Genomic DNA, 15,008 nt, shown 5'->3' on the forward strand with positions numbered 1-15,008 from the left:
TTCCCATCCAACCTGGGAGAAGAGCAGGTGATGGCCCAAGAAGATGGCTCAGGGCTCTGCCACCCACGTGGGAGACCAGGTGGAGTTCCAGGCTCCTGGCTTTAGCCTGGCCCAGCCCTTTGGAAACCATTGCTGCTGAGAGGTGAACCTGTGCTTGGAAGATCGCTGCCACCTCCAGTCTCTAACCCTGCCTTCCAGAAACACAAAGTGACAGACCTGAATAACCATCCCAAGAGATCGCCCAAGTGCGTGGGCCCCTGCACCTACGTGGGAAACCTGGAAGAAGCTCCTGGCTTCGGATGGGCCCAGCTCTGGCCATTGCAGGCATCCGGGGACTGAACCAGCCGAAGGAAAGACCTCTCTCTCTGCCTCTCTCTAACTCTGCCCATATATATATATATATATAATTTTTTTTAAAAAAAAAAGGATGGGTGTCCCCGGGAACGGATACTGGGGGAGGGTTGCAGAATAGGAAGCTGTGGCTTTGGACAGCGCAGGGCCAGGGCGCTGTGACCTGGGGGCCCCACCACGCCTGGCCCTGCCCAAACAGCTTCCTCTTTGAGCCAGCGCCCCCACGGACTCAACGGCCCAGTCCTCCTTTCTCAGCTGGTCGCCACCAGCGGAACCCCGCCGCTGTCCAATCACAGCTGCGCAGGGGCGGCCGCTGGGCTCGCTGGACCAACTGGACGGCGGCGCGGGGCCGAGGCCTCTGGACTCGCCGTTGGAACCAAAGCTGAGACGGTGCTGGGAGGTCCCTCAGAGCCAGGCCAGGGAGGGGACAGTGGCGCGCGCTCCAGGTCGGGGAGCTCCCAGTGCGGGGGCGGCCAGGAACCTCCAGAGCCCTCCTCGGGCCGCTGCGGCGCCCGCGCCCCACTCCTAAAGCCCAGCCGCACACCCTGCGCTCCTCTCCTTCCGCTTCCGGGCCCGCCCGCCCCGCCATATTAGGTTCCGGCCCCGCCTCCGCCCCGTCTCATTGGCTTGGCTCCAAGTCAGCCCGCAGCTCATTGGCCCAGCCTCCGCGCCCAATATTAGACTCCGCCCCCTTCCAGGCTACCTCCTACTGCTCGCCCAAGCCACGCCCTCATCCCCGACAACGCTCCTAGGCCGCACCCCCTCTGTACAAGCGCCGCCCCCTCTCTCTAAGCTCCTCCCACTTCAGCCTGAGGGGCGTCTCCTCTCGGTCCCTTCGGGGTTCCTAGTCTCACACCTACTGCGGGGAGCCCCGTCCTAGGTGCTCTCTAGGCCACGCCCACTGCCTCGCTTCCCACACCCGCTCCCCGCAGGCTCCGCCCCCGCACCCCGCACCCTAGACCGGTTCCCCGCCGCTGTCGCGCCCAGTCTTCACCTGGCACTGGGGCGAGCGCGTCGTGCGTTAGGGCCACCGCCGGCCCCCCGTTTCCGTCCACGCGTCCCCGCACAAGCCCGGCGGCACGGAGCAGCTCGGGGCCAAAGGCGGTGCGCGCGGCGGCCCGGATCCCGCGTCGCCGTCACCGCCGCCCGCCGCCCCCGACGACGGCAGCGCGGCCGCCGGCCCGCAGCGCGGCGACATGCCCGAGCTGGTGGTGACGGCGCTGCTGGCGCCGTCGCGCCTCTCGCTCAAGCTGCTGCGCGCCTTCCTGTGGAGCCTCGTGTTCTCCGCCGCGCTGGCCGCCGCCGCCGTCTACGGCTGCGTGGCGCTGGCGCACGTGCTGTGCCGGCCGCGGCGCGGCTGCTGCGGGCGCCCCCGGCGCGCCGCCCCCGCCTGCCTGCACGACCCGGCGCTGGGCGAGCACTGCGTGCTGACCCTCAGGGTGAGCGCAGGCCGGGTGCGTGTGGGAGGGGCCGGGGTCCCCGGGGTGGTCCCTGGGCCTCATGTGGCGCCTCTCCCCGTAGAGCTCCGGGCTTCGCCTGCACTACGTCTCGGCCGGCCGCGGCAACGGGCCGCTGATGCTATTCCTGCACGGCTTCCCCGAAAACTGGTAGGCCTGGGGCTATATATGGGGGTGGGATGCCAGGGGCAGGGGGCAGCCCAAGTGGAGCACGAAGGTGAGGTCCCCCAAAGATTCCTCCTGGACGTCGAGCAGGAGTGACATGGGTGGGAGACGGAGACGGGGTGGGGGGAAAGAGCCTGATTCAACTCCACCCCTCCCACCCCACACTACTCCACCCGCCCCGGCAGGTTTTCCTGGCGCTACCAGCTCCGGGAGTTCCAGAGCCGCTTCCACGTCGTGGCTGTGGACCTGCGTGGTTACAGGCCCTCGGATGCGCCCAAGGATGTGGATTGTTACACCATGGATCTGCTGATGGCCGACATCCAAGATGTCATCCAGGGCCTGGGTGCGGACACAGGGTTCCTTCCCCCATTCCTTCTTGCTTCCCACTGCCGCAGGAATCCGCCCCTGCCTGGCACACCCTCCCTCGCCTCTCTAAGCCAGTTCCTGCCACCTCTAGGTTATTCCAAATGTATCCTCGTGGCCCACGACTGGGGTGCCCTCCTGGCCTGGAATCTCTCCATCTACTTCCCGTCCCTGATCGAAAGGATGGTGGTGGTCAGCGCGGCCCCCATGTCCGTGTACCAAGGTGCGTGCAGGAGTCGGGGATGCACCTGTGTGCACTTGTGGGTCCTCCGGTGAGCACATTAGGGGGCTGGGAGTGTGCCCAGGTGAACTGGGGGCCCTCTTCCCCCAGGGCAACGCAGGTGGGAGGAACCCGGAATCTTGGAGCACGTTAATAACAGGGACAGGTTGAGGATCTCTTATCCAAAATGCTTGGCACCCGAAGTGTTTTGGATTTGCATTTTTTTTTTAATATTTGTGGGTGTGGTGGAATAAGAAGGCCATGCCAAGGTGGCCACTGGCAAGCGAGTGTCAGTTACTCAGGAATGGCTTTGAAACCCACCTGGCAACGGAGCCTGCCTGGCAACAGGCTGTGATTGGTTGGGGCATAGACCGCCCCTTGACCAGATTGGCTGGTCTTGGCTATATAAGATATTGTTCCAACTGTAATAAAGGAGTCTGTGGGCTGCTCGCCTCAAGCGTGGTTTCACCCCACTCCCGGGGTCTGTGTGGTGACTCCACGCCTCTTGCCCCCACCACGCTGCTCCTCTCAGAAAGGAATCCACTGCAACATTGTTGAGAAATCAACGGCAACATGCGGGTATCCATTAATGGGCTATCTTAGTGATGAAGTTCAAGTCTTTTTTAAAAAAAATATTTCATTTATATATAGATTTTTAAGATTTTATGTATTTATTTGACAGAGTTACAGAGAGAGAGAGAGAAGCAGAGAGAGAGACAGAAGTCTTCCATCCACTGGTTCAGAGAGACAGAAGTCTTCCATCCACTGGTTCACTCCCCAAATGGCTGCAACGGCGTTGAGCCAATCCAAAACCAGGAGCCAGGAGCTTCTTTCGGGTCTCCCATGTGAGTGCAGGGGCCCAAGGACTTGGGCCATCTTCTGGTGCTTTTTCCCAGGCACATTAGCAGGGAGCTGGATTGGACATGAACCGGCGCCCATATGGGATTGAGCTCATCAAACAGGGAACCTACATGCAGTAGCCAACAGGAGGCTCCTTGGCTTAGGAAAGCGTGATGTGGGCAAGCATTGTGGTGCAGTGGGTGAAGCTGCAGCCAGCAGTGCCAACATCCCATAAGGGCACCCATTGGAGTCTCAGCTGCACCACTTCCAATCCAGCTCCCTGCTAATGTGCCTGGGAAAGCAGCAGAGAACGGCCCGAGGGCTTGGGCTGCTGCACCCACATGGGAGACCTGGAAGAAGCTCCTGGCTCCTAGCTTTCAACTGGCCCAGCCCTGGCCGTTGCAGCCATTTGGGGAATGAACTAGTGGATGGAAGATCTCTCTCTCTCCCTCCCTCCCTCTCCCTCTCTCATTATAATTCTTTCAAATAAATCTTAAAAACAAACAAAAAAGGCAGAGCAACAGAGAGAGAGAGAGAGAGGGAGGGAGAGCTCTTCCATCCACTGGTTCATTCTCTAGATGAACTTCAACAGCCAGGGCTGGGCCAGGCTGAAACCCAGAGCAGGTGATGGCCAGGACTGGAACCCAGCACTCCCATACGGGGGACAGACACGTCCCCAGCGGTGGCTCCACCTGCTGTGCCACAGTCCCACCCGCCCGGCATCACCAACCACCTGCGTTTAATCCAACTGTGGGTCCCTTCCTCTCCTCTAGGTCCCTGAGGGTGGAGAATTTTATACCCTAGGGTCTGGAACCCAGCTCTGGCATATAGCAAGTGCTCGATAGTGTTTGTGAGATGGCTCAGAGCAGGTGCATCCAGGCCTAAGCACACCTGTGACTGTGAGGGCGTCCCCTCTTCCCTCCCTGGGGAACTGTCCAGGGGAGCGCCCACTCCCATCCTGTGGATACAATGGCAGGACGCTAGTGGCCCGGCCAGTGCCGCCGTGAAGACTCGCCCCCCACCCCGAGGCCTGTGTGCCCACCCGGGTGTGTGTAGGATTGCAAGGGCACCCCAGGCCCAGGCCCCAGGCCTCACATCTCCTCCCCACCCCACCCCCGCCTCCCCACCTCACCCTCCCCACCTCACCCTCCCCCAGACTACTCCATGCGCCACATCGGCCAGTTCTTCCGATCCAATTACGTCTTCCTGTTCCAGCTGCCCTGGCTGCCAGAGAAGTTGCTCTCCATGTCTGATTTCCAGGTGCAGCGGCTTGGGGAGGGGGTAGGGAGGGGCAGAGCAGGTGGGCAGCAGGGGTGGGCGGGGCGGAAGGCAGAGCTGGTGGGTGGGACTGAGCACAGAAGCCCGTGTACGCCCCAACCCCGCCACCACCCGCCGTGTGCCCAGATCTTGAAAAGCACCCTCACCCACCACAAGACGGGCATCCCCCGCCTGACTCCCGCTGAGCTCGAGGCCTTCTTGTATGAGTTCTCGCAGCCGGGTGGGCTCACAGGACCCATCAACTACTACCGCAACCTCTTCAGGTGAGACCCCCACCCCCACCTACCCAGGAGCAGCAGCAGCTCCAGGGATTTGGGGGGAGTTGGGGAAGGGGGTGGACCGGCTCTCCTGCCTTGTCTGTCTCGGCCACAGGAACTTCCCCCTGGAGCCCCAGGAGCTGGCCATGCCCACCCTGCTGCTGTGGGGGGAGAAGGACCCTTACTTCGAGCTGGGGCTGGTGGGAGCCATCAGCAGCCGCTTTGTGCCGGGGCGGCTGGAGACGCACGTGCTGCGCGGCGCGGGACACTGGATCCCGCAGAGCCACCCCCAGGAGATGCACCAGTACATGTGGGCCTTCCTACAAGACCTGGTGGACCAGTAGCGGCCCTCCTGGGAACTCCAGGCCCTGCCCAGGTGCATGCACCTGTCGTGGACTGAATGGACCTGGGCAGCACGCCCCTTCTCCCCGCCCAGGCCCGCACACACACAAGGCATTGTGGATGCCCCAAGGCACACCAAGCCCACTGCATTCACACCCGGCAGGTGTCACGACCCAGTCCCCCACCCCGCCCCTCCCTCCCTCCGATCCCTGAGGTCCACCCTTCTCCCTGCCAAGGTTGGGGCCCCCATGGCGCTCAGAGCACAGACCATCCCTTCCCTCCATGCTGCTCTGGCCAGTCCGTTAGTTCTCGGCCCCAGCCGGCTCTGGAGATCCACGCGCGTGAATTAATTAAAATGAAATACACCTTTAAGATGCGGTGCATCTGAGACGCTAGCCACCTCTGAAGTGTTCAGTTGCCATTTCCTGGTAGAAAGTTCTGTTCGCACTGATGATGAGGGTACTCCCATTCAAAGAGTAGTGTTGGGGGTGCAGAGTGGGTGTCTGATGTGCAGTGGTTCAGACACTGCCTGGGGTATCTGCATGCCATATGCGGGTGCCTGGGTCAAGTCCCAGCTACCCTGCCAACCGCATGGAAGACCCAGAATTGTGATCCAGGCGCCTAGCTTTGGCCTGGCCCAGCTTCTGGCTGTTATAGGCATTTGGGGAGTGAACCAGCCGATGGAAGACCTCTCTCTCTCTCTCTCTCTCTCTCTCTGCCTTTCAAATCCACTTCGCCAAGGTGGGTGGGTGTGCCAAGTTCTCCAGCCATGGCTCCACTTCCCCCCCATCATGATCCTGGCCTTTCAGGTCAAGGTCTCTTGCCTTGGGGGTGGGCCGGCCAGTCTCAGGTCCCTGGGAAAACGGCTCTGGACCCTGCTGGGATACTTCTCCTCCAGCTGCTGGCATCTTTTTCCAAATTAGCCTCCACGGTGGGGAGGAGGAGCCCCTCTGGCTCCAGCTTCCAAATGAAGGTAATCAGAGCATCAATTTCTATCTGTCTGGCTTTTTTTTTGGGGTGGGGGGGGGACGTGTCCTGCAATACAGAGGGTCCAGGGGCAGTCTCTGGAATACGCACAGGACTTTTTTAAGAAGTGCACGATAAAAAATGTGCTTGGCTTCTAAAACTTCTGCAGCGAAAATTAAAAATCTTTCCACCGCATTTTCCCACACATGTTTGGAAGTGCCCTTCCCCCTTCCCCATTCTTTGCAGTGGGCCTGCCAGGCCAAAGCCCACCCACGGGCCATTCCTGTCCCCAGTACGGACGGCCTCTTCCTCCCCCCGCCCCGCCACTCAGCACAGTCCTGCGTCCTGGGGACAGAAGCAGGACACACCCCGTGCTGGACAGCGAGCTGGGATGGGTAGGCTCTCAGGTAAAGGGGTCGCCCAGGCCCAGGGAGGGCCCAGGCGGGAAGGAGCCGGGGGCTGCCGCAGAGGCCACCGCCTTTCCACCCTGGCGCTGGGCTCCGAGTCTCAAGGGGCAGCCGGGGAGGGCTTTCAGCAGGGGAGGGACATGGCCTGCATGTTGAAGAGCTCCCCGCCGCGGCGGCTGGACGGTCCCAGCACGCAGGGGTCCGGGCGGGGGGCTGCGCGCGGCCTCAGCGCCCGGGGCGGCCCCTTGCAGGGCGGGAGGGGACGGGGGAAGGGGCGGGGAAAGGGGGGGACCCCGAGGATCTCGGCGTCCGGGGGGCGGCGGGACTGGCGGGGGGAGGGGAGGGGATCGGCTGGAGACGGTTGCCGGGGCGACGGGAGAACGGGTGATGGTTGACCGGAACGGGTAGCGGTTGCCTGGGCGACCGGAGGGGCCCAAGCAAAGGCTGACGGGAGGCCTCGGAGAGTTGCCAAGGAGACCAGGGGGGGGGTGTCCGCTGACGGTTGCCAGGGTAACGAGAAGGCGCCGTCTTCCGCCTCGGCGCTGGCGAGCGGGAGGGCGGGAGACGGGCGTGGCGGGGGAGGAGCGGCTGGAGGAAGCGATCGCGCTGATTGGGCAGAGGCCTGGCATCGAAACCAATAGGAACTCGCGGCTCGGCTGAGGCCCGCCTCCAGCCCAAGTCTGAGCCAATCCGAGCGCGTCTTGCTTGCGGGGGCGGCAATGAGGGAGGGGTGCGCCGTGCTTGGGCGGGAGCCGGGACCGGAGGGCTGAGCGGGCGTCCGCGCAGGCTCCGCCTCTCTCTCTCTCCTCTCTCTCTCTCTCTCTCTCTCTCTCTCTCTCTCTCTCTCTGCCCGGACTCCAGACCGTTTCCCATCACTCCCTTGGTTCATCCATTCATTCCCTCACACCGCCCGTCCCTGCCTAGCCGCTGGCGTGTCCCGTGTTGGAGCGCGCCGCAATGCGGAACGACAGGAGAGGGGGCAGGAGGGAAGGCTGCCTGAAGGAGGCGGCCTTGGCGTTGAGCCTGGCCAAGCTGCTGGTCGATGTGCGCACCGGGCGTTTAATGTTTTCCGTTTCAGTCTCTGGGCTAGGAAGATGCGGGACGCCAGCTAGCAAGGGGCGGGTGACCGCTCTGTGCGTCTGCCGAGGCACCAGAGCGGGAAGACCGAGCGTGAGGAGGCCTGGGAGGGAGATGGACGCGGGCCAGGCCAGAGAGACGGAGGCTCAGGTCCAGGCACTGAGGGAGAGGCAGGCATGTGCGAGGCATGTTCGGGGCATGTTCGGGGCATGTTCTGTGGAAGGGTCTGGTGCCCCACAAGCCTTTCTGCAGGCTCCCCAACAGCGGACGCCTCGGTGTGGGCTTGTGGGGGAAGGGTGGCACCAAGCTGCGACAAGTGGGACAGAGACCCCGGGGACACGTGTGGGGTTGGGGGTTGGGGAGCGCAGCCTGGCACCCCAGCAGGGTGAAGGAGCAGGGGCGTGGCCCTCGTGTCGATGCACGAGAGCCACCTTTCACCAAGATCGGGTGAGAGGCCGGCCGTGGGATGGGCCCTGGAGATACTTTAAGCTGGGGATGGGGAAGGGGGCACGAGGCCTTGGGGGTGTGGAGAATGAGCCACAGGCAGACGGGGCAGTTTGAGGCTGGCTTGGGGCAGGAATCACGGACATGGAGTGGCAGGCTCAGTGCCAGGGCCCTGGGTCAGAAGGGGGGGGGGGTGGCGAGGAGGCGTCGGTGCTATGGTGCGCTGGGTTAAGCTGCCACCTGCCACGCAGGTATCCCGTGTTGTAGCACCCGGCTGGAGTCTCGGCTGCTCCGCTTCCTGTCTGGCTTCTTGCTAATGTGCCTGGGAGAGGCAATAGAAGATGGTCCTTGTACTTGGGCCCCTGCTACCCCAAACTGAGTTCCTGGCTCCTGGCTTCAGCCTGACCCAGCAGCCATTTAGGGGAGTGAACCAGCCATGCAAGGATTCTCTGTGTGTGTATCTGTCCCTTTCTGCCTTTCAAAGAAATGTAAGTAAATAAATAAAAGTATTTTTAAGACAAGTGAGTTTCCATCCCTTCAGCTTTTTCTTCCCCATTTAGCTCTCCCGTCCCTGGGGAAATCCCACCAGCCCTCCCCTAATTCCTGGGACCCAGCCACTCCCTGCTGGGGCTCAGGGCTCCCTGTGCCCAGCCCCGGACGCACGCATTCAGGTCCCAGCTCCTGATTCATTCATTCAAGGGACAATTATTTCACCTCCCAGGCACCAGCTCCTCTGTGAGACATCTCGGAAGATCAGCTATGAGCCAGACGGATGCCTACAGGGCTCCGGAGGCGGCTGGGGAGTGGGGGCAGGGGGCAGGCAGGATCACACGGAGGGGTCAGAGCCTCGCCATGGAGGAGGCCGTGGGAGCGCAGAGGAGGCAGAGGAGGCGGGCAAAGCTTCCTCCTAGAGGGCTCCCTGGGAGAGGACAAGGCGGAGCTCATTTACAAACGGAATCCGATCAGCTTCCTCTGCTGGTGGCTTCCACGGTGCCTGGGCTACAATCCCAGACCCTGGAACCCCCTTTGGGACTTAGCTCCCACAAGCTGCCCTGGCCTCCTGTCCCCCACCCACCCAGCTCAGTCTGCACCCCACACCCTGACCTCTTTGCTCTTCTTTCAACCACCTGCCCATTTCTCCTCTGAGCCTTTGCATTGGCTGTCCCTTCTGCATGGAACACGCTTCCCCCACACTGTATAACTCGCCAAGCTCCTGTCTTTCAGATCTTGGGTTATAACTTCCCCTCCACTGCTTCAAGTGTTCGCTTATTTCTTATCTTTCTCCTCTAGCAGGGCAGGAACTGGCAGGCTAGTCCCTTGGGCCACCTGCATCTCCAACAGGAGCTGACACCAAGTAGGACCTCCATCAATGTTTGTTGAATGAGTGAGCGAACATGAACCTTTAGGGAAGCGAGAAGATGGAGGGACAGGGAGGTGATGCTGGGGAGAGCTAGGGAGAGGCTGAGCCACTCCGGGCAGCAGGGAGCTATGGGATGTTGGAGCACCAGAGCATCCCAGGGAGGCAGTGTCTCCTCCCACCCCCACCCCTCCCGCCCTTACCCCTGCCCCCTGCTGGTTCAGGGGCAGAGCACAAGGATCCGGTCTGCTGGGTCACAGCTTCCCTGGCGCAGAGGGCGGGCGGGATTACAGTCCCCAGGAGGAGCGCGGCCCAGGGCAAGTTCTCAGGTTCCTGGTCAGCATGCAGCGCCGTGCCGGCACAGCTGTGTCTTGGCCTGGCCCCAGGTCCCGCGTCCCCAGGGCCTGAGCTCATGCAGGAGAAATGCAGGCCCCAGCCAAGGCAGCCAAGCAGGGCCAAGGGGAGGGGGCTGAGGCCACGGGCTGTGGGGCCGTGGGAATGGTGGCTCTGCCTGTCCTATCCCCGAGGGACCTGGACACCTTGGGCGAGGTCTGCTACTGGAGCTGGACCCTCCACTCCTGCTGGGTGGGGGGTGGGGCTCTGTAGCTTTTTCCTCACTTTAGACCCCAACTCCCCTATACTGTCCCCCATTTCTGCTCTGCCCCTATGGCCGGCCCCTGCTGCCCCAGAGTCACTACTTCCTGCTTAGTGAAAAGTATGTCTGCATCCCTTGGTTGCTGCTTGCGATGGGAAGCTCAGTACCTTGCAGAGGTCTGGGAGAAAGATCTTTGCTCAGAAGACTCAGGGGAGGAGTCAGCCTTCCCTACCCCTGCCTCCCCACAAGGACCCTAGCTCTGCCTCTGGACCCCCAAACCCTGCTCAGAGCTCCCAGACACCTCCCACCTACCCCCGACATGGTACTAAAGAGAATGTCTCGGGCCCCCAACGGTGGCTTTTCTGGGCTGGGAGGACCCCATCCTCTGGCCACTCTGAGATGCCTCAAACTGTCCCAGGTCACCCTGTCTGCCCAATCATGCTGCCGGATGCGGGGACCCTCCGGAAGCCTCACTTTCTGCCTTGTCTCCGAGGAGCTCCTCATATTGGTGGAAGACAGGACAGGAGGCAGACACCTCCAACCCCTCATCAACAAGCTGAGCCTGGGGCTGGCACTGTGGTGTAGCAGGTAAAGCCACTGCCTGTGGTGCCAGCTTCCCACATGGGTGCTGGTTCCAGTTCCGGCTGCTCCACTTCCGATCCAGCTCCCTCTATTGCACCTGGGAAACAACAGATCAAGAACTTGGGACCCAGATGGAGCTCCTGGCTCCTGCCTTCAGTCTAGCTAGCCCAACCCTGGCTGGTGTAGGCATTCAGAGAGTGAACCAGTGCCTGGATTATCTCGCTCTCTGTCTCTGCTCTGCCTTTCAAAAAAATAAAGTGGGGACTCCCCAGTGACCCCTGAGGAAAGAACAGGAAGTCACCTGGTCGAAGAACAGGGACAGAAAAGGCAAAGCTAGGAGACAGGACCAGCACGGGCAGAGGCGCAGTGAGCGTGGGAACTTGCAGAGCAGGCACAAGGAAGCACGCTTCAGAGACAGCACGTTGGCTGTGAGTTCCTGTATGGGGGAGAAGCCGAGAGCGTCCTTCTGCCCAGCTGGGTGTCCCAGGCAGAGACAAGAGCCTGGGCACAGCCCAAGCTGGTCTGGGAGGGGGGGAGGTTTGATTTCTAGGGGGTGGAGATGCGGAAGGGGCCTGAGCTGTGCATGCCCCCAGGGGCATGCTGACTCAGCACAGCTCACTGTGACTCAGCAGGTGCCCCCTTCTTACGCAACTTTTTCTCTGCCCAACCCCTCTCCCATCTTTCCTTCCCTTCCCTTCCCTTTCCCCTCCCCCATTGCTGGGCTTTTGCAGGAGACCTGTAGCCTCTCAGATCTGGGTTCAAATCCCACTCGGCCTCTAGCAAGTCATCACTGGTCCCTAGGTGATGCGGCCGCATCTGTGAGGTGGGCAGATCTCTCCTCTCTCTGATAAGGGGTGGTGGAGGGGGCCAGGCTGGGAACATCCCAGGTGAGATGGAGCCTCCATTGCTCCTGCCAGCCTTGGGCCAGCCTCTGTCCCGTCTGCAACTTACACCCTTAGCTCTGCGTCTTTGTTCTTTCTCTCAGACACTCCTCTCTGCTCCTTTATCCTCTCTTTCAGCTTTCACCCAGGGAGGTGCCAGCATTGCGGCATACCACCTGCAACGCCAGCATCCCATAAAGGCAAGGGTTCGAGCCCCAGCTGCTCCACTTCTGATCCAGCTCCCTGCTAATGCACCTGGGAAAGCAGTGGAAGGTGGCCCAAGTGCATGGGCCCCTGCACCCACGTGGGAGACCCAGAAGAGGCTCCTGGTTCCTGGCTCTGGATCCGCTCAACTCTGGCTGTTGTGGCCACTTGGAGAATGAACCAGCAGATGAAAGACCTCTCTCTCTCTCTCTCTAACTCTGCCCCTCAAATGAAATAAATCTTTGAAGAAAAAGAAAAAAGGAGATCCAAGGCACTGACCCCCGCTGCAGTGCGGTTACAGCTCAAAAGTTAGGATGCTGAGCTGAGCGAAGAGAAGCCAGACAGTGTGTGACTCCACGGATAGGAGACATCCAGGCCAGGCAAATGCACAGGGACAGGAAGTAGAGCAGTGATCCCCAGGGACTGTGGGAAGAGGGGAAGCTGATGGGGGCAGAATTTCACTGGGTTGGGGAGGCGGAGTGGGGGGAAGCGTCAGAATGTTTCAGAATTAGATCGAAATGATGATGTGGGAATGTCACACTGGCACTGAATCGTGTGCTTTAAGGGGAATACACTGGAACCAGGCATTGTGGCGACTCTGCAGATGGCCCCACATCCCACATCAGCGAGCAGGTTTGAGTCCTGGCTGCTCTGCTTCCCATCTAGCTCCCTGCTAATGCACCTGGGAAAGTCAGCAGATGGTGGCCCGTGTACTTGGGTGGGTCCCTGCCACCCACGTGGGAGACAAAGATGGAATTCTGGGCTCCTGGCTTCAGTTTCTCTCAGACCTGGCTGTTGCAATCATTTGGGGGAATGAACCAGGGTAAAAGCCAGGCCAAAGCCAGGAACTCCGTCCTGGTCTCCCATGTACACAGTGCTTGGGTCATCTTCTGCAGTTTACCCAGGCATATTTAGCAGGGAGCTGGATGGGAAGTGGAGCAGCTGGGACTCGAACCGGATTCCATCAAAGTCGAGCACAGACAATGTTGGGCACCTGGGAGCACCTGTGCCTCCTGCAAAGCTGGACAGCATGAACTTGACCATGAGGAGTTAGCAGGTCCAGTGTTGCAGGATCTTGAGTTTCCTAACACTTCAATGTCATGGAAGACAAAGAAAGGCTGAAGAAGGTGGCCAGCACTGTGGCGCAGCAGCGCAGTGGTGCAGCAGGTTAAAACCCTGGCTTGCAGCAGTGTCATCCCATGTGGGTACAGTTTGAGTCCTGGGTCCTCCACTTCTAATCCAGCTCTCTGCTAATGCACCTGGGAAAGCAGTGGAAGATGGTCCAGGTGCTTGGGCCCCTGCACCCGCATGAGAGACCTGGCAGAAGCTTCTGGTTCCTGGCTTTGGGTGGGCTCAGCTTTGGTCATGTGGCCATTTGGGGAATAAAGCAGCTGATGGAAGATCTCTGTCTCTCTGCCTCTCTCTCTGTAACTCTGTGTTTCAAATAAATAAATCTTAAAAAAAAAAAAAAAGACAGAAGGATGGATTCAGCTGCAGGAGGCCAAGAGATATGAGGATGCAAAGAAACACACTGTACAGGATATCACTGGGACAACCGGTTTGAATATGGACTGTGGGATGGAAGCTCCAGTATGTGTCTCTAGGAGAATGCCAGGCTCTCTGGGTTAGGAAACACACCATCAAGTATCTGGGGCAAAGGAACATCACATCTGCAATCTCCATTCCAGTGGCTCGCCAAAAAGTGTGCATATATACATATACACATATATATATGCAAAATAAGGCAAATGTCACAAAATGGGAATAAATTGGGAAAAGGCTTATGATAATTGTATTTCCATTTTATTTGCTTTTTTATTTTAAATGAAAGATTTTCTTTAAAAAATACAGAGTGTTTATTTGAAAGGAAGCAGAGAGAGAAAGAGAGAGGGAGAGAGAGATCTTTCATCCACTGGTTCACTCCCCAAATGGCTGCAATGGCCAGAGTTGTGCCAATCTGAAGCCAGGAGCCAGGAGTTTCCTCTGGGTCTCCCACACAGGTGCAGGGGCCCAAGTAGTTGGGCCATCTTCCACTGCTTTCCCAGGCCATAGCAGAGAGCTGGATCAGAAGTGGAGCAGCCGGGACTTGAACCAGTGCCCATATGGGATGCTGGCACTGCAGGTGGCAGCTTTACTTGCTTCACCACAATGCCAGCTCCTGAAATTGATTTTATTTTCATTTATTTGAAAGGCAGAGAGCGAGAGAAAGAACCCCCATTCACTGGGTCACTCCCCAGATGCCGGAAACAGCTAGGTCTCCCACATGGGTGGCAGGGACTCAAGGACTTGGGCTATCACCTGCAGCCTCCCGGGGTGATCAAAAGCAGGAAGTTGGAATCAGAAGTGGAGGTGGAACTAGAACCCAAGATGCGGGTGTCCGAGTAGCACCTTCACTGCTATGTCAAATGCCTACCCCAGAAGCCGTACTTCTGTGTGGAACATTATTTCAAAATAAGAAGTATGGGGCTGGCTCTGTGGTGTAGTAGGTTAAGCCTCCATCTGTGACGCTGCCGGCATCCAATATGGGTGCTGGTTCGAGTCCTGGCTGCTCCACTTCTGATCCAGCTCCCTGCTAATGCACCTGGGAAAGCAGCAGTGATGGCCCAACTGCTTGGGCCCCTGCCACCCATGTTGGGAGACCCGGATGGAGCTCCTGGCTCCTGGCTTTGCCTGGCCCAGCCTTGGCTCTTGCAGCCATCTGGGGAGTGAATCAGCGGATGGAAGTTTCTCTCTCTCTCTCTCTCTAATCACTCTGCCTTTCAAATAAGCAAAAAAATTAATCTTAAAAAAAAAAAAAGAAGTTATTTTCTGGAGGTCCACATGATTCTCTCCCATCTGAGCAGCTCTGACACATTTCAGCCCCGGCTTTGAGTTTCTTTGTCTCTGCTCCTCTGGCTCCTCACCTCTGAGCCTCAGCCAACCCAGTCCTGGCTCTTATCAGACCCATCACCAGACCAGACTCCTCTGGGGTCAACTTGGCCTCTCTCTTTTCTCCTCCTGACTCCTAGCCTGCCCCTTGGCCAAGGACTCTGCTCCTTCCTCTGCTGGGACCCCTGGCACCCACAGTCCCCTAGAACTGAGTGGCAGCTTCATCCACGCTTGTTGGATACATGCACCAACAAATAAATTTCTTCCCAAGTAAAGCATCCTCCAGCCCTGGGTGTGCCCTGCCCTAGCCGGGCAGGTGCCTGGGGCTCTCCCTGCCCTGCATGCTCAGCGCTG

General features: G+C 59.5%; 1 protein-coding gene across 10 annotated transcripts; it reads left to right on the forward strand.

Annotated features, from left to right (window-relative positions):
• The first annotated feature begins 713 nt into the window (after positions 1–713).
• Positions 714–12,046, forward strand: EPHX3 (epoxide hydrolase 3). Of its 10 annotated transcripts, XM_070058806.1 has the most exons (11): positions 714–1,790; positions 1,873–1,958; positions 2,159–2,316; positions 2,431–2,559; positions 4,553–4,656; positions 4,801–4,937; positions 5,047–6,646; positions 9,461–9,521; positions 10,538–10,707; positions 11,433–11,524; positions 11,721–12,046. In XM_070058806.1, exons 1-7 carry the CDS (start codon positions 1,548–1,550, stop codon positions 5,273–5,275), a joined length of 1,086 nt encoding a protein of 361 aa, XP_069914907.1. In that variant the 5' UTR covers positions 714–1,547; the 3' UTR covers positions 5,276–6,646; positions 9,461–9,521; positions 10,538–10,707; positions 11,433–11,524; positions 11,721–12,046. The 10 variants fall into 10 exon arrangements, with proteins under 10 accessions (XP_069914907.1, XP_069914900.1, XP_069914902.1 ...); XM_070058799.1 differs by having other exon boundaries at positions 8,419–9,551; positions 10,538–11,524; XM_070058801.1 differs by having other exon boundaries at positions 8,419–9,521; positions 10,538–11,524.
• Positions 12,047–15,008: the final 2,962 nt, after the last annotated feature.

Source organism: Oryctolagus cuniculus, chromosome 16 (assembly GCF_964237555.1).
Source record: "Oryctolagus cuniculus chromosome 16, mOryCun1.1, whole genome shotgun sequence".
In the NCBI taxonomy this organism is placed as follows: Eukaryota; Metazoa; Chordata; class Mammalia; order Lagomorpha; family Leporidae; genus Oryctolagus; species Oryctolagus cuniculus.